The 19,192-nt window shown below is 37.3% G+C and overlaps 1 protein-coding gene and 1 long non-coding RNA gene across 6 annotated transcripts in view; one reads left to right on the plus strand and one right to left on the minus strand.

The window, feature by feature from the left end:
- Window positions 1-14,956, plus strand: part of LOC106010713 (uncharacterized) — a 30,185-nt gene extending 15,229 nt beyond the window's left edge. The window contains exon 3 of the long non-coding RNA XR_001184455.3: window positions 14,373-14,956. This is a non-coding gene — a long non-coding RNA (uncharacterized LOC106010713). The remainder of the gene's footprint in view (window positions 1-14,372) is intronic.
- The window catches only part of Pcbd2 (pterin-4 alpha-carbinolamine dehydratase 2), a 62,173-nt gene continuing 44,081 nt past the window's right edge, over window positions 1,101-19,192 (minus strand). For all 5 annotated transcript variants that reach the window (XR_015444748.1, XM_004836220.3, XM_021238619.2 and 2 more), the window contains 2 exons: window positions 14,319-14,399; window positions 1,101-12,821 (listed from right to left, as the gene is read on the minus strand). Coding sequence is in view for 4 of the 5 variants with exons in the window: in XM_004836220.3 (XP_004836277.1) it covers window positions 12,726-12,821; window positions 14,319-14,399 (177 nt within the window). In the remaining variant the exon portion in view is untranslated. The remainder of the gene's footprint in view (window positions 12,822-14,318; window positions 14,400-19,192) is intronic.

Consider the following 19,192-nt stretch of genomic DNA (forward strand, 5'->3'; position numbering starts at 1 on the left):
GTAGCCTGCTGAGAACTGAAGACCACTAGGTGAGCAAAAAGTCACCTCAAAAAAGGCACAGCAGGTTGCATCTCTTGAAATCAGAAGACACATAAACAAGTCTCAAAACCAGACTTCCAGATCACCTAAGGCAACCCGAAAGGGCAACAAGATGGGACAATCTGATACTCAACCACCTGGACTCCCTGAATTGGCAACAAAAGAGGATCTGGAAAAAATGACATCAGAAATAATTTCTCAGGTAACAACAGAGATTGTGTCCATAGTGCAAGACATGATTAATAAATCTAGAGCAGACACAGAAAAAAAAAATAGAGGAGTTGAGGAACATGATGGAAACCCAACACAGGAAACAAATGGAATCCATGAAACAGATTTAAACAGATTTCCAGATTAAAAACTCTATTCAGGGCTGGAGATTTAGTTCAGTGGCACTGTGCCTGCCTGGCAAGCACAAGGTCCTAAGTTTGATCCCTGGTACAAAAAAAAACTCCACTGAAAGTTTACACAGCAGAATGAGCCAATGTGAGGACAGAATTTCAGATATAGAAGACAGGATTACAATTAGTGACCAGGAAAAGAAAAATTTCTTTAAAAAAGTAAGGGACCATTAGAAAGCAATCCAGCAGCTGCTAGATGATGCAAAGAAGAATAAGACTTATCGGAGTCAATGAAGACAGAAAGGAGAGAGTACAAGTAACATTAACAAACTATTCACAGGCCCAGAGGAGACCTCCAGAGTGGGCACACCACAGCTCGAAGGCAGCAGGAGGCTTCCAGGTAGGCGTGCTGCGGCTCCTAGCGTAGAGGAAGCTTTCAGGTAGGCGTGCCACGACTCTGAGCCCAGAGGAGACCTCCAGACTGGCGCACCACAGCTCGCAGGCAGCAGGAGGCTTCCAGGTAGGCGTGCCACGGCTCCGAGCCTAGAGGACCTGAGCCGTTCGGGTGCCAGGAACACAAACCCACCCTACACCACCCAACCCCCCACCCCCACCCCCCGCAGGTCAAAATGAGAAGACAGGTAAACAAGCCACAGAACCAGACTTCCAGATCACCTACAGCAACCCCAAAAGGAAACGAGATGGAACACTCTGATACTCAACCACCTGGACTCCCTGAACTAGCAATGAAAGAGCATCTGGAAAAAATGAAATCAGAAATAATTTCTCACATAACAGCAAAGATCTTGCCCACAGTGCAAGACATGATTAATATATCTAGAGAGGACACAGATAAAAAAATAGAGGAGCTGAGGAACATGATGGAATCCCAATATAGGAAACAAACTGAATCCATAAAACAGATGCAAACAGATTTCCAGGAGATTAAAAACTCCATTGAAAGTCTATGCAGCAGAATGAGGCAATTGGAAGACACAATTCCAGATATAGAAGATAAGATTGCAATTAGTGACCAGGAAAAGAAAAAATTCTTTAAAATTGTAAGGGACCATGAGAAAGCAATCCAACAGCTGCTAGACAATGCAAAGAAAAATAACATAAGACTGATTGGAGTCAATGAAGAAACAGGAGACAGTGCAGATGACACAAAAAAACTGTTTACAGAAGTGATGACAGAAAACTTCCCAAACAGGAGAAAAGAACTTGACATACAGATAAGCAAGGCATATAGGACTCCAACTAGCCTTGATCAAAAAAAAATCTACACATAGGCATATAGTAGTTAAGATTCCAGAAACTCAACAGAAGAACAAAATTCTACAGGTAGTTAGAGAACAGAAACAAGTAACATACAAAGGAAAGCCCATCAGAATCATAGCAGACTTCTCAACACAAACCATCAAGGCAAGAAGAGCTTGGAGTGATGTGTTTCAAGCCCGAAAGGAAAACAACCTCCAACCCAGATTGATGTACCCTGCAAAACTATCTTTCAAAATTGACGGTGAAATAAGATACTTTCATGACAAAGAGCACCTTAGGAACTTCATGAATACCAAACCAGCACTCCAAAAAATTTTAGACAAAATCCTAGGAAAAGACAATGAGGATCTCAACCCCAGGAAGCAAAGCAGAATGAATCTGCTGGGCACGACAAGAAAGGGGGAGGATCCAACAAAAAGAAAAAGTCATGACAATGATAACTCAATACATGTCAGTAATAACCACCAATGTTAATGGTCTCAACTCACCAATCAAAAGAAATAGACTGGCAGAATAGGACAAGAAGCAAGATCCAACAATATGTTGCATACAAGAAACAAACTTAATTCAAAAAGAAACTCATAGACTGAAAGTTCAAGGGTGGAAAACAATACTCCATGCAACAGGAACCCGAAAAAAAGGAGTAGCTATACTCTTTGCAGACCAAGAGGATTTCAAACCCACACTGATTAAGAGAGACAAAGAAGGACACTACATCCTTGTAAAGGGAACAATCCAACAGGAAGAGATGACAATCATAAATATCTATGCACCAAACACTAGTGCACCCAACTATATAAAACAAATACTAATGGACATGAAAAACCATATAAGCACTAATACAATAGTAGTGGGGGACCTCAATACCCCATTGTCACAAATAGATAGATCAACTAGACAAAAAACAAGCAATGAAATATTACAACTCAGAGGAGGTGAAGGGCGCACAGGTAATGGGGAAAAAAAATAAGAACCAAGATATATCATGTACAGGTACAAACACCCAATGATAAATGTAAACAAATTGTATACTGAAAATGGACCAATAAAAGAACTAAAAGAAAAAAAAAAGAAGGGCTAGGGATTTAGCTCAGTGGCTCCGGCACCTGCCTTGCAAGTGCAAGGTCCTGAGCTCGATCCCCAGTACCAAAAAAAAAAAAAAAAGAAAGAAATACTAGAACTCAATTGAACTCTTGAACAAATGAACTTAACAGATGTTTACAGAGTGTTCCACCCCACAAAATCAGAATACACATTCTTTTCGGCTACACATCAGTCATTCTCCAAAATAGACCACATATTCACACATAGAACATGTTTAAGTAAGTGCAAAGGAATTGAAGTTATCCCCTGTATAATATCAGACCATAGTGCAATGAAATTGGAGATCCATAGCAAAAGAAACTCAAAAAATTTCATAAACATGTGGAAATTGAACAACACACTTCTGAATAACCAATGGGTCACAGAGGAAATTAAAGAAGAAATCAGACAGTTCCTTCAAATAAATGATAATACAACATATCGGAATCTATGGGACACAATGAAAGCAGTCTCACGAGGGAAATTCAAAGCAGTGAATAATCATATTAGGAAAACAGAGCGTGCCCAATTAAACAACCTGATGCTGAATCTCAAGCTTCTAGAAAAAGAAGAGCAGGACAAACCCAAAGCTCATACAAGGGAGGAAATTATAAAGATCAGGGCAGAAATCAATGCAATGAAGACTAAGAAAACAATACAAAAAATCAAGCCAAGAGTTGGTTCTTCAAAAGAATCAACAAAATTGACAAACCCTTAGCCAACCTTATCAGGAAAAGGAAAGAAAAGCCCAAATCCATGCAATTAAGAATGAAAAGGGTAGGGCTGGGGATTTAGCCCAGTGGTTTCGCCACCTGCTGCGCAAGCGCAAAGACCTGAGTTCGATCCCCGGTACAAAAAAAAAAGAATGAAAAGGGTAAAATTATAACAGACCCAGCAGAAATCCAGAGGATCATCAATACCTACCTTCCAGAACCTATATGGCAATAAGATGGAAAACACAGAAGAAATGGTCAGATTCCTAGACATGTATGAATAACCAAGGTTGAAGGAAGAAGACCTAAAAATTCTAAACAACCCAATATTAATCAATGAAATTGAAAACGTAATTAAAAACTTACCAACCAAGAAAAGCCTGAATCCTGATGGCTTCACTGCTGAATTCTATATGACATTTATAGAGGAACTACTGCCACTACTGTTTAAACTCTTCAATGAAATTGAAAGGGAAGCAATACTCCCAAAATCATTCCAGGAAGCAAACATCACCTTGATCCCCAAAGCAGAGAAAGACCCAACTGAAAAAGAGAACTATAGGCCAATCTCACTAATGAACATGGATGCAAAAATCCTCAATAAGATACTGGCAAACAGAATTCAGAAGATCATCAAGAAGATCATACACCCTGACCAAGTGGGATTCATCTCAGGGATGCAGGGATAGTTCAACATATGCAAATCAATCAACGTAATACACCGTATCAATTGAGCCAGGGACAAAAACCATATGATCATCTCAACAGATGCAGAAAAAGTGTTTGACAAAATCCAACATGCATTTACGACAAAAACCCTACAAAAAATTGGAATAGACGGTCTCTACCTTAATCTGATAAAAGCCATCTATGAAAAACCAACAGCCAATATCATACTAAATGGTCAAAAACTGAAATCCTTCACACTAAAATCAGGAACAAGACAAGGATGTCAACTATCACCATTCCTGTTCAATATAGTTTTGGAAACATTAGCCATTGCAATTAGACAAGAGAAAAAAATAAAAAGAATAAAGATATGAAATGAAGAAGTCAAATTGTCATTATTTGCAGATGACATGATACTCTATATAGAAGACCCCAAGAGCTCTACCAAAAGTCTTCCAAACTTAATACCAAATTCAGTAAAGTAGCTGGATACAAGGTCAACACACAAAAATCAATAGCTTTCCTCTACATGAACAACAGAGTCACTGAGAGAGAAACAGGGAAAACAATTCCTTTCACAATAGCATCCAAAAAACTGAAACACCTAGTAATCAACCTAACAAAAGAAATCAAAGACCTCTTCTCTGAAAATTATAGCACTTTGAAAAAAGATATTGAAGGGGATATCAGAAAATGCAAAGACATCCCTTGCTCCTGAGCAGGAAGGATCAACATAGTGAAAATGGCTATAATTCCAAAATTGCTATATAGATTCAATGCAATCCCAATTGAAATTCCAGCAGCATACTTCACAGACCTTGAGAAAACAATCCAAAAATTCATTTGGAACAAGAAGAGACCCAGAATAGCAAAAGCAATTCAAGGTAACAGAGACCCAGTAGGGGGTATTACAACCCCCAACTCAAAAATATACTACAAAGCTACTGTGATAAAAACAGCATGGTACTGGCAAAGAAACAGGCTTGAGGACCAGTGGAACAGATTAGAAGATGCAGAAACAACACCAGACACACTTAGCCACCTCATCTTTGACAAAGGAGCCAAACACCCTCACTGGAGGAAACATAACCTCTTTAATAAATGGTGCTGGAGAAATTGGGTTTCAACTTGCCAAAGACCAAAACTAGACCTATATCTCTCATCATGCACTAATCTAAAATCAAAATGGTTTAAAGATCTAAATATAAAAACAGAAACACTGAACCAGCTGGAACAGAGGTTAGGTAGAACTCTTCAAGATATTGGGGTAGGAAAAAATTTTATGAACAAAACCTCAGTTGCCTGTGAACTAGCACAAACAATCAACAAGTGGGATCTCTTTTTACTAAAAAGCTTCTGCACAGCAAGAGAAACCACCAACAGTGTGAAGAGACAACCCACAATGTGGGAAAAAGTCTTCACCAGCGGTCCCTCAGGCAAAGGTCTACTATCTCCAATCTATAAAGAACTTAAAAAGATCAGACCTCCCAAATTTAAAGACCCAATCCAAAATTGGCATCTGAAATGAACAGACATTTCTCACACAAAGAAGCAGACATGGCAAATATATGAAAATATGTTCAACATCACTGGTCATTCGAGAGATGCAAATGAAAACAATGCTGAGATTCCACCTCACTCCAGAAAGAATGGCTGCTATCATGAAATCAATCAATAACAAATGCTGGTGGGGCTGTGCGGAAAGAGGAATCCTGCTCCACTGCTGGTGGGAGTGTAGACTGGTGCAACCACTGTGGAAATCAGTATGGAGATACCTCAAAGAACTAGGACTGGAAGTCCCATTTGACCCAGCTAATCCTCTGCTGGGTATTTTCCCAAAGAATTAAAAGAATCATACCACAGTGATATATGTGTACCCATGTTAATAGCAGCATAATTTGTAATAGCTAAAACTTGGAAACAGCCCAAATGCCCATCAACTGGAGACCGGATAAAGAAAATGTGGGGTTTTTAATAAAATGAAGTACTACTCAAGCCATCAAAAATGATAAATTAGACACATTTATTGCTAAATGGATGCATGTTGAGGCGATACTCTTAAGTGAAATAAATAGGACACACATGTGTAAATACCAAATAGTTTCTCCAGTGTGAGAAAATGCAAGTGTAAATAAGGACTAAAAGGTATAATAGATAATGTGAAATAGGAAGAAAAGGGGCAAAGGGGAGGGGGAAGTGGGAGGGGTAGGGGAAAGGAAAGAGGGGAATGTAATTAATATGAGAAGATGAAAAAATGGAAACAAAGTCTTTGTAAATAGGGAGGGGTGGAGGGGTTGAAGGGAGGGCAGGGGAAGGGTGGAAAATAAGAACCAATATAGTATGTAAAGGTGCATATCTCCAATGATGAATGTCATTATGTTGTACACCTAAAATGTACCAATAAAAAGATATACAAAAAAAATAAAGTCAATAATGCAAATGTTAAAAAAAATAAAATAAAGAAACTATTCACAGACATAATGGCAGGGCCAGGGATTTAGCTCAGTGGTTCTGCTGCCTTGCAAGCACAAGGTTCTGAGTTTCATCCCTGGCACAAACACAAAAAAAGTAATGGCAGAAAACTTTCCAAGCAGGGGAAAAGAACTTGACATACAGATAAATAAGGCACATAGCACTCCAACTAGCCACGGTCAGAAAAAAAAAACAAAAACACCTAGGCATATAACAGTTAAAGATTCCAGAAACCCAACAGAAGAACAAAATTCTACAAGCAGAGTTAAAGAACAGAAAAAAGTCGTATACAAAGGAAAGCCCATCAGAATCACAGCAGACTTCTCAACATAAACCCTCAAGGCAAGAAGAGCTTGGAGTGACATATTTCAAGCCCTAAAGGAAAACCACCACCAACCCAGATTGATTGCAAAACTATCTTTCTTCTTTTTCTACTACATGCATGTGTTGAGCTAGTGAAGATAAACACTTTTAGAAGCATCTCTCTCTTTGTTTCTAGTAAGGATCACAATTTTTAAAATTAATTTTATTGGTACATTTTAGGTATAATGACATTCATCATTGAAAATTTGCACCTTTACATAATCTCTCTTGGTTATTTTTTCCCCATTCCCCTGCCCTCCCTCCAACCCCTCCATCCCTCCCTATTTACAAAGACTTTGTTTCCATTTTTTCATTTTCTCATATTAATTCCATTCCCTTCTTGCCTTTCCCCTACCCCTCCCACTTCCTCTTTGCCCCTTTTCTTCCTATTTCACATTATCTATTATACCTTTTGATCCTTATTTACACTTTCAGTTTCTCACACTAAAGAAACTATTTGGTATTTACACATGTGTGTCCTATTTATTTCACTTAAAGAGTATTGCCTCAACATGCATCCATTTAGATATAAATGTCTCTAATTTCTTTTTTATGGCTGAGTAGTACTCCATTTTATTTTTTTTAAAACCACATTTTCTTTATCCAGTCTCCAGTTGATGGGCATTTGGGCTGCTTCCAAGTTTTAGCTATTACAAATTATGCTGCTATTAACATGGGTGCACATATATCACTATCTTTCAAAATTGATGGAGAAATAAGATACTTCCACGACAAAGAGCACCTGAGGAACTTCATAATACCAAACCAGCACTCCAAAAAATTTTAAAAAGTATCTGAGGATCACAATCCCAGGAAGCCCAGCAGAATGAATCCATCAGGCACAAGAAATTAAATGTAAAGGGGGAGAAACCAACAAAAGAAAATCAGGCCAAGGATTTATCTCAGTGGTGCCACTGCCTAGTGGATCTATTTGTGACAGTGGTCTGCCACTACTATTTTATTAGTGCTTATTTGACTTTTCATGTCCATTAATATTTGTTTTATATAGTTGGGCGCACTAGTATTTGGTGCATACTTATGATTGTCCTCTCTTCCTCTTGGGCTGTTCCCTTTACAAGGATGTAGTGTCCTTCTCTGTCTCTCTTAATAAGTGATTTGAAATCCATTTGATCTGCAAAGAGGACAGCTGTTCTTGCTTTTTTTGGGTTCCTGTTGCATGGAGTACTGTCTTCCACCCTTTAACTTTCAGTGTATGAGTTTCTTTTCGAATTAAGTGTTTTTCTTGTATGTAGCATATTGTTGGATCTTGCTTCTTGACCCATTCTGCCAGTCTATTTCCTTTGATTGGTGAATTGAGACCATTAACATTGATGGTTATGACTGATGTGTATTGACTTATCCCTGTCGTGACCTTTTCTTTCTTTTTTTTTTTTTTTTTGGTACCTGGGATTGAACTCAGGACCTTGCGCTTGCAAGGCAGATGTCAATCAAACTCTTGAACAAATGAACTTAACAGATGTTTACAGAGTGTTCCACCCCACAAAATCAGAATACACATTCTTTTCAGCTGCATGCTGTTCTCCAAAATAGATCACATACTTGCTCACAGAACATGTTTAAGTAAGTGCAAAGGAATTGAAGTTCTCTCCTGTATATTATCAGGCCATAGTGCAATGAAATTGGAGATCAATAACAAAAGAAACTACAAGAATTTCATAAACATATGGAAATTAAACAACTCGCTTCTGAATAACCAATGGGTCACAGAGGAAATTAAAGAAGAAATCAGACAGTTCCTTCAATTAAATGACAATGGCAATACAACACATCAGAATCTATGGCACACAATGAAAGCAGTCTTATGAGGGAAATTCGTAGCAGTGAATACGCATATTAGGAAAACAGTGAGCTCAAATAAACAACCTAATGCTGAACCTCAAGCTTCTAGAAAAAGAAGAGCAGGACAAACCCAAAGCTCATACAAGGGAGGAAATTATAAAGATCAGAGCAGAAATCAATTCAATGGAGACTAAGAGAACAATACAAAAAAATCAATGAAGCCAAGAGTTGGTTCTTCAAAAGAATCAACAAAATTGACAAATTCTTAGCCAAGCTTATCAAAAAAAGGAAAGAAAAGCCCCGAATCCATGCAATTAGGAATGTAAAGGATGAAATTACAACAGACCCAGCAGAAATCCAGAGGATCATCAATACCTATTTCCAGAGCCTATATGCCAATAAGATGGACAACACAGAAGAAATGGACAGATTCTTAGATACGTATGAATTACCAAAGTTGAACAAAGAAGACCTAAAAATTCTAAACAACCCAATATCAATCAACAAAATTGAAAATGTAATTAAAAACTTACCAAGAAAAGCCTGGGTCCTGATGGCTGCATTGCTGAATTCTATAAGACATTTAGAGAAGAACTATTGCCATTAATGTTTAAACTCTTTAATGAAATTGAAAGGGAAACAATACTCCCAAATTCATTCCTGGAAGCAAGCATCACCTTGATCCCAAAAGCAGAGAAAGACCCAACCAAAAAAGAGAAATATAGGCCAGTCTCACTAATGAACATAGATGCAAAAATCCTCAATAAGATACTGGCCATCAGAATGAAGAGGATCAGTGAGAAGATGATATACACTGACCAAGTGGAATTAATCCCAGGGATGCAAGGATAGTTCAACATATCCAAATCAATAAATGTAATACACTATATTAATAGAGCCAAGGACAAAAACTATATGATCATCTCAACAGATGCAGAAAAAGTGTTTGACAAAATCCAACACTCATGATAAAAACCTTGCAAAAAACTGGAATAGACGGTCTCTACCTAAACTTGATAAAAGCCATTTATGAAAGACCAACAGCTAATATCATACTAAATGGTCAAAAACTGAAATCCTTCACACTAAAATCAGGAACAAGACAAGGATGTCTACTATCACCACTCCTGTTCAATATAGTTTTGGAAACATTAGCCACAGCAATTAGATAAGAGAAAGAAATAAAAGGAATAAAGATAGAAAATGAAGAAGTTAAATTGTCATTATTTGCAGATGAAATGATACTCTATATAGAAGACCCCAAGAGCTCCACCAAAAGTCTTCTAGACATAATAACCAAATTCAGTAGAGTAGCTGGATACAAGGTCAACACACAAAAATCAATAGCTTTCCTGTACACGAATAACAGACTCACTGAAAGAGGAACTAGAGAAACAATTCCCTTCACAATAGCATCCAAAAGAATGAAATACCTAGGAATCAACCTGACAAAAGAAGTCAAAGACTTCTACTCTGAAAACTATAGCACTCTAAAAAAAGAGATCAAAGAGGATATCAGAAAATGGAAAGACATCCCTTGCTCCTGGGTAGGAAGAACCAATATAGTGAAAATGGCCATACTTCCAAAAGTGCTATATCCCAATTGAAGTTCCAGCAGCATACTTCACGGACCTTGAGAAAAAAATCCAAAAATTCATTTGGAACAAGAAGAGACTCAGAGTAGCAAAAGCAATTCTAGGTAACAGAGACATGGCAGGGGGTATCACAATCCCCAACATGAAACTATACTACAAAGCTACTGTGATAAAAACAGCCTAGTACTGGCAAAGAAACAGACTTGAGGACCAATGGAACAGACTACAAGATGCAGAAACAACTCCAGACACACTCAGCAACCTCGTCTTCGATAAAGGAGCAAAACACCCTCACTGGAGGAATGATAAGACTCTTTAATAAATGGTGCTGGAAAAATTGGGTTTCAACTTGCCAAAGTTTAAAACTACACCTATATCTCTCACCATACACTAAACTAAAATCAAAATAGATTAAAGATGTAAATATTAAAACAGAAACACCAAACTGGCTGGAAGAGAGGTTAGGTAGAATTCTTGAAGACATTGGCGTAGGAAAAGATTTCATGAAGAAAACCTCAGTTGCACGTGAACTAGCACAAATAATCAACAAGTGTGATTTCTTCTTCTTCTTTTTTTTTTTTTTTGGTACTGGGGATTGAACTCAGGACCTTGTGCTTGCGAGGCAGGCGCCGGAACCACTGAGCTAAATCCCCAGCCCGGGATCTCTTCTTATTAAAAAGCTTCTGCACAGCAAGAGAAAACAACAAAAAAAAAAAAAAAGAGAGAGAGAGAAAACAAGAACAGCATGAAGAGACAACCCACAATGTGGGAAATAATTTTACCAGCTGTTCCTCAGACAGAGGTCTACTATCTAGAATAAAGAAGTTAAAAAAATCAGACCTACCAAATTTAAAGACCCAATCCAAAAATGGACATCTAAAATGAACAGACATTTCTCAAAGAAGTAGAAATAGCAAATAAATATATGAAAAAATGTTCAACATCACTGGTCATTTGAGAGATGCAAATGAAAACAACACTGAGATTCCACCTCACCCCAGAAAGAATGGCTGCTATCATGAAATCAACCAATAACAAACACTGGCGGGGCTGTGGGGAAAAAGAAACCCTTCTCCATTGTTGGTGGGAGTGTAAATTGGTGCAACCACTGTAGAAATCAGTATGGAGATAGCTCAAAGAAGTAGGATTGGAGGTCCCATTTGACCCAGCTATTCCCCTGATGGGTATCTTCCCAAAAGATTTAAGAGAATCAGGGCTAGGGATTTAGCTCAGTGGCTCAGTGCCTGCCTAGCAAACACAAGGTCCTGAGTTCACTCCCCAGTAGCAAAAAAAAAAAAAGAATTAAAACAATCATACTACAACAATATATGTGCACCCATGTTCATAGCAGCACAGCTTGTAATAGCTAAAACTTGGAAACAGCCAATTGCCCATCAACTGGAGACTGGATAAAGAAAATGTCTTTTTTTAACAAAATGGAGTACTACTCAGCCACAGAGAATGAGAAATTAGAGACATTTATAGCTAAATGGATGCACACTGAGGCGATACTCTAAGTGAAATAAATAGGGGGCCGGGGATTTAGCTCAGTGGTTCTGGTGCCTGCCTCACAAGCACAAGGTCCTGAGTTTGATTCCGGGTACCGACACACACACACACACACACACACAAAAACAGAAATAAATAGGACACACATGTGTAAATACTGAATAGTTTCTCTTGTGTGAGAAACTGAAAGTATAAATAAGGATCAAAAGGTATAACAGATAATGTGAAATAGGAAGAAAAGGGACAAGGGGGAAGGGGAAGTGGGAGGGGTAGGGAAAAGAAAGAAGGGAATGGAATAGGAGAAAAATGAAAAAATAGAAACAAAGACTTTGTAAATAGGGAGGGATGAAGGGGTTGAAGGGAGGGCAGGGGATGGGGAAAAAATAAGAACCAAGATAGACTATGTAAATTTCCAATGATGAATGTCATTATGTTATATACCTAAAATGTACCAATAAAATTAATTTTTAAAAAAGAATTGTTATATAAAGTTAAAACCCATTATCTGCAAAGTGCACAATTCTTTTTATGCAACTATTCTCCAACACAATATATATGTAAAGTCATGATTTTAAATTACTATAAAATGTATGAGTATCTCCCCACTCCAATTTCTTAATGCCATTTTTCGTTTAAAATATTAATATAATTAGTGGGGTTGGTGTATCTCATATAAGTGAATATGTAGATGTAATGAAAAATACCTCATGTTCAGGTTTAAATCATTTTGTATTTAAGCACTGATTATATAAAATGTATACAAGTGAATTAATTTACAGTGTGACTTGTTTATGTAAGTTGCCTTCAAAATATACTGCAGCTAAGATAGGTGTAAGATTTTACATGCATTTTGGAAGAAATCACACAAAAACAGATGCTTTTTCAATAAATCTCGCCAGCTGCACATCTCTTCTGGTCAGTCCACCATAGTCATGTGATGTGAGAGTTATTTGGACCTAAGAAAGAAGAAAGCAGCATGTAAAACCATGAGCTGCAATTCATGGAATTCTCCTTGAGCAGTTCAGAAATCAGTCTATTATTCATCATTCATATTTGAGAATAGGGGAGATTTAGAAAATACTGCATTATAAGTAAACATCGTATTTCCAAAGGCCAGGGAACTCCAGGGGCACAGTGTGCATCAGGCCATGCCCAGCAGCCACCTCGGACAAAAGTTTCCCTTGGGTGAAGGGAGGGGAAGGGGAAAGGAAAAAAGGGAAAGGAAAAACTATGAGAAAAGAAAACACTGGAAATGATGTGTGTGTAAATAGGGAAGGGAGGAGGAGGTGAAGGGCGCACAGGTAATGGGGAAAACATAAGAACCAAGATACATCATGTACAGGTACAAACACCTAATGATAAATGTAAACGAATTGTATACCTAAAATGTACCAATAAAAGAACTTAGGAAAAAAAAAAAAAAGGTTCCCTCTAACATAATGAGACAGCTCAGCGGCCAGAATCTCAAATGTTGTTTCTTGGAGGCAGGGGAGAAACAGGTTCCATTTTGACTCCCATTACTTTAATGACACTGACTATTTTCAGGATACTGAGAAAAACCAAACTATCAAATGTAGCATCTTAGCAAGGTTGTTTGAAAAAAAAAAGCACATTTCCAAATTAGGAAAGAGCTGGGGGTGGGGGAAGACAGTGTGTAGAACACTGCTTTTGGACAAATTAATTAAAAAGCAAATGCAGGGCTGGGGATTTAGCTCAGTGGCACCGCACCTGCCTCGCAAGCACAAGGTCCTGAGTTCGATCCCTGGTACCAAAAAAAAAGGCAAATGCAAAATTATGCGCAAAGACAGGCAACTAGGAAAGAAAAGTATCCTAGTACTATGGTGTTTTCAATTATTCCAAAAATCGTAAGAATGCGGAAATTCTTTTTTTTTTTTCCAAAGAGAAAAACCCTCACAGAAACCTGGATGGTTAAGAAATTCCAAATGACATGATCATTAGGGCAAGGATATTTTAGGAGGACATAATTCTTCTCACTGAGTCCCTTAAAACTTTTTAGTCTGCCCTTTGTTTGAGGATTCAGAATTTAATAAACAGGTATTATGTAAAGTATAGTTCCTGAGAAAATTTACTTAAATGAGATAAATAACGCCATATCTACCTTATCTACCATTTCTTTAAATAAATTACTTTCAATCTAAAAATTTATTTGCATGGCTGACAGCCAAGTTTAATTTGAGAACCTCATTTAGCCCAAGTCTCTCATATAGCTTCAGTAGAAGACAACTAGGAAAATAAAGAGCTTATTCATTGTTCTTTTGAGCAGACGTGAAATTTGTTACTAATTTGCAATAATGCACAAGGATTCTAAAAGAAGAAAATACTTTCTTAAACACAGTAACATTTTGCTGCACAAGATGACAAGGAAGAAAAGTAGAAAGAAATTTCTTAAACTCTATAATTAAAGTGATCCCAAAATAAGGCAATTTAGTTACCTTGTTGTATACATTGAACCATTCCGGGTGATGATTTATCTTCTCTGCTTGTAGGGCAACTCGGGACATAAAGCCAAAAGCCTGTGCAAGATGAAGTCAAAAGTAATTACTGACACTGTCCTCCACCCTGTGCCTGAGAGCAATCTAGAGAGATAACAACATGCAAGGATCCTTAGGGAAGCCTGGAGAAATACAAAACGAAAGGACTGCTCTCTGTAGCCCTAGTAGCAGTGTAGCAGACTGTGCCCTGCTGCTCGGTGGTGAAAACTGGGCTCAAATAAACAAACCAGTAAATTGGTCTCACCTAGTGACCTGTCTGGACTGTTTAATTGTCTTCAAGATGAGACTCCAAAATAACAGAGGAATAATTTCCCTTCAAGCCAGTGCTCTTAGTCGCACTACTGGACTCAAATCTTAGCAGCCACTTTGCTTGCACAGCTCTGTTCCTTTTGTTCTTAGTGACTGGGTTGCTGAGGCATCAACCACAAAATTATGGAAAAAAGTCTTCTGAGTGTGATGAGCAAAGGGACTGGCAGAAAGGAACAACTTCCTTACCCCACCTCTCAGGCAAGAGGGAAGGGAATAAAGGACTATTTTCCCTGCCCTCCAGAGTGAAAGAGAAAGCTTAGCTTGCCTGCTCATCACTAGGTTGCTGCTCTCCCGGGATGGTGTGGTGATAGTGTGTCTGCCTCAGGCAGAAGACAAGCTGGAAGTGAACAGAAGGCGGCAACCTAGCACAAGCTGGCAGTAGATTCCAGGGGCTCTGTCTTCATACCACGGGGTGGATGGAACCACGAAGCAGAGGGCAAACTTGTTTTGAGAGGAAAAAGCTTTTTTTCCACTTGCTTTCAAATTTTTATGAGGGTAACTGCAAACAATAGAAGTCTCTATTGTGTCCAGAAGGCAGAAATACTCGGTAAGGCTTCAGTAATAATACATTAATTACAAAGTTACAGTGGAATTCACAGGTCAATACCCATTACACTCACATAAATGACTATTCAGCCTCATTACCCCATCCAGAAAAACAAATACAATGTTAGCTGGGCTGTTTTTTGGATCACCAAATGACATACAAGCACATTTCCTCATTAACAATGAGAAATTTGAGTAATGGTGCCATTTTAAATAATTCTCCAACATTCATTACGGTTCCTATCTCAGAGCCAACTTTATTTGGGATAAAGATTTCCATTTTGACATTTAAGGCCTGAAAGTTTTCCCCATTAAGACAAGGGAGGAAATTCAAGCAAATTCCATTTAACCATGTATGGTATTATCTATGGAAAAACAATATTCACTCTCCCAGACCTCCTCATTCCATAATCTAATGCTCCAAAGTACATGGAGCGTACAGGTAGGATAGGAAAGTCTGCTTTAATTATTCAAACCCAGAGTTGTATTAAATGATGTATAATGAGAATTTCTACTCTGCCTTGTTTAGAATTAGAAGGTGTACAACACTAAATCACGAACAACAATAATACAGTTAAAGGTTCAGCCCAGTGATGGCGAACCTTTTAGAGCTTCCAATGATAACAAACAGCCTGTTAGGGCACATGTGCTATAGGTCTGCCACCACTGGTAGCCTTTGAGCCAGGGAGTTCTGGTTCAAATCCTGAATCTATCATTTAACTATTATGTGACTTAACTCCAAGCCTCCATTTCCTCATCAGTAACATGAGCATAATAAAAAAAAGTCACATAATCATTCTAATAAAAAAAATTAAATAACGCATGTAGCACAGAATAAAAGAGCAATAGCAGCACATAATCCTACCACTCCTACTGCTGATTGAACTTCATAAGATAAACCCTACAAAATGCAATATGACGTGAAAAGCTTTCTCATAGGCCTGAGAATCTAAGATTCGGTTACTCTCTCCCAGAATGGCCCTGTCCTTTTCCCATTTGTCACAAACAAAGACTTCTGTACTATACCAAACAAATATACTGTGGGATGCCACTCTGATGGTCACTGACTGAGGAAACAGCTTAATGGCAAGAAATAGTGGGCTCAGTCACTACTAAGTACTTAAGCCCTGTAGCCATAATTTCTTTGAACTATATCATCCTAAAAGGTCCAAAGTGATACCTAGAATCCCTTACCATTTCCCAAGAGGCAAATGGATCAAGTGAATGATTTGGACACAGTCAGAAATGTTCTTCAAAAATGGGAAGAGGAACAAGGGAAGGGGAAGGGAAGAAAGGGGAAAGGGCTTAAAAAAAAAAAAAAAAGAATACAAGGGACCGGGGATTTGGCTCAGTGGTTCTGGTGCCTGCCTCACAAGCGCAAGGTCCTGAGTTTGATCCCTGGTACCAAAAAAAAAAAAGAATAGAAGGGGAAAAAAATGGAAACAAAGCTTTTGTAAATGGGAAGGGGAAGAAGGGTTGAAGGAAGCAAAGGAGAATGAGAAAAAAAGAATTAAGACATATTATGTACATGTACAAATTCCCTATGATTAATGTGATCATTATGTATGGCAAATATGTATTAATAAAAATAAATTTTTTAAATGTTAAGTCTTTGACTACCAGGATGCTATCAATACAGTGCGAAATCTATTCCACCATGGATGAGACTTAAAAGGGAGCACCCAAAACCTAACAGCCATCATGATCAAAGAAAAAGCCATCTACCATATCTAAATACAATTTTATTAAAAGATCATATCCAAAGACCATTCAACTTTGTATTTTCCTTAGCTTTACATATTTCCCATCAACTGTCACATAATATTTGCATTTAGGAAAATATCACAAAGCAGCTGAGTGGTGGCACATGCCTGTAACCTCAATCCTCTGGAAGGCTGAGGCAATAGGATTCCAAATTTGAGCACAGCCTGAGCAACTTACTGACTTAGAGAGACCCTGTCTCAAAAATAAAAAATAAAAAGGGTTCAGAGCATAGCTCAGTGCAAAAGCTGTGGGTTCAATTGCTAGTACATAAAAAAAAGAAAAGAAAAAAATTACAAAAGTCCAATACAACCATTTACACAGTATTTACTCATAATTCTCCCTCAAGAAAAAGAATACGCATCGCTTCTCGGCCTTTTGGCTAAGATCAAGTGAAGAAAAAGAATACTCAATCTGCTGTGGGGGAAAAGAGATAATTCCATAATTCTCTTTCCTTATAATAGAACTAAATAATCTCCAAAATATTTATTATTAAATCTACAAGCTCAAATTACAATACAAATTCAAATAAGAACTACTACTATAAGAATTTAGATGCCTGGATAAGAAAGGAAGAAAGAAAAATTTCAAAGGGGGATTCTGACTGTCTAGTATACAATGAAGAAGAAATTTAATCAAACAGATGACTTATCAGATGATAACAGGCATCTGTCCCTTCTTTCAAAGATTTTTTTCTTTTTTACAGCCCATGATTCCAGTTGAAATATGAAAGCCTTGAGCTACTAAAAATATAGACCTTCTAAAAACATTCCTTTTAAGAAAGCTGGAAATAGCTCAAGGAGCAATACCTTCAAAGTCAGAGGAGCAATACATACAAAAACTTTAGAAAATGGAAGTAAAAACTTTATACCCAGCTAAACTGTTGTATAAAAATCAATGCAACCGATAGGCATTTTAAAAATGCAATAATTCAGGGAATAATTCTCATTCAACCCTCTTCAGGAAACTATTAAAGATGAACTATAAATAAGAATGGAAAAACAATACTAAAGGTACTGGCAGTGAGTAATAAACTCATTAAACTCTAGGAATACATTTAACACAACTGTGGGGATTAAAGTTACAGAATAAAATGTAAATATTACAAACTATTAAAGGAGTTGAAAGAAATGACAAAGGTAGACAAAAGTAAGACAAAATCTTTAAAGAATGTTACAGATACAAATATATTTAAGAGTGTAAGGGCCAGGGATGTAGCTCAGTGGCACTGCGCCTGCCTGGCAAGCTCAAGGTCCTGAGTTCGATCCCCAGTACCCCCCCCCAAAAAAAGTGTAAAACAAACACTAAACTAAAAAAAGATATAAACTAAAATTGAATATTAAAAGTGGGATAAAGTAGAAGTATAATTCTGATACTGCTTAAGAGGGGAATGCTATCTAAAGAACTAGAGAACTAAACATAGCATGTTATGTAAAATTACATGTAATACTACCCACAAGATCCAAACTAAAAAAATGAACATTTTCAATTAAGTAAAGAAAAGCACAATTAAAATGAAAATTTAAAACATACCAAAGAAATTAATTTTAAACAACATAGTTTGTATCACAGTTTAAAATAAAGGAAAAGGGCTGGGGTAAAATTTAGCTCAGTGGTTCCACCACCTGCTTCACAAGCGCAAGATCGCAAGTATGATCTCCAGTACCAAAATTAATTAATTAATTAATTAATTAAAGGAAAGTACATTGGTTCTGCAATGTTTTATAAGACTGAATCCATCTGTCCAATCAATAAATGTAAAGAGCCAATTAAATCCAAGCAATTAAAAAAAGTTTTGGGCCAGGGATTTAGCCCAGTGGTTCCGTTGCCTGCCTCGCAAGCGCAAGGACCCGAGTTCGATCCCCGATACCAAAAAAAAAAAAAGGTATAAAAGATCTTATCCAAGATGCATTATGTAAAGGTACAATTCCTAATGAGAAATGTAATTGTATACCTACAATGTACCAATAAAAGAATTTAATAAAAAGAAAAAGGGAAAACTTTTTCACACTGGGTCACAAATCAAAGTTTAATCATTGAAAATGAAGCACAAAGATAAATGCAAAACACTTAAAAAGAGGTAATATTGGATGGGTCGATTAAGAGTAAAATGTTAAAAGTTACAAAGAAGGGTAATTTACCTTTGTAAAGTACATTCACAGTGAAGATTGAATAATTTTGAATATATGTAATACAAA

This window comes from Heterocephalus glaber, unplaced genomic scaffold (genome assembly GCF_053883595.1).
Source record: "Heterocephalus glaber isolate CG9 unplaced genomic scaffold, H.glaber_assembly_v1.0 deba00001606, whole genome shotgun sequence".
Classification (NCBI taxonomy): Eukaryota; Metazoa; Chordata; class Mammalia; order Rodentia; family Bathyergidae; genus Heterocephalus; species Heterocephalus glaber.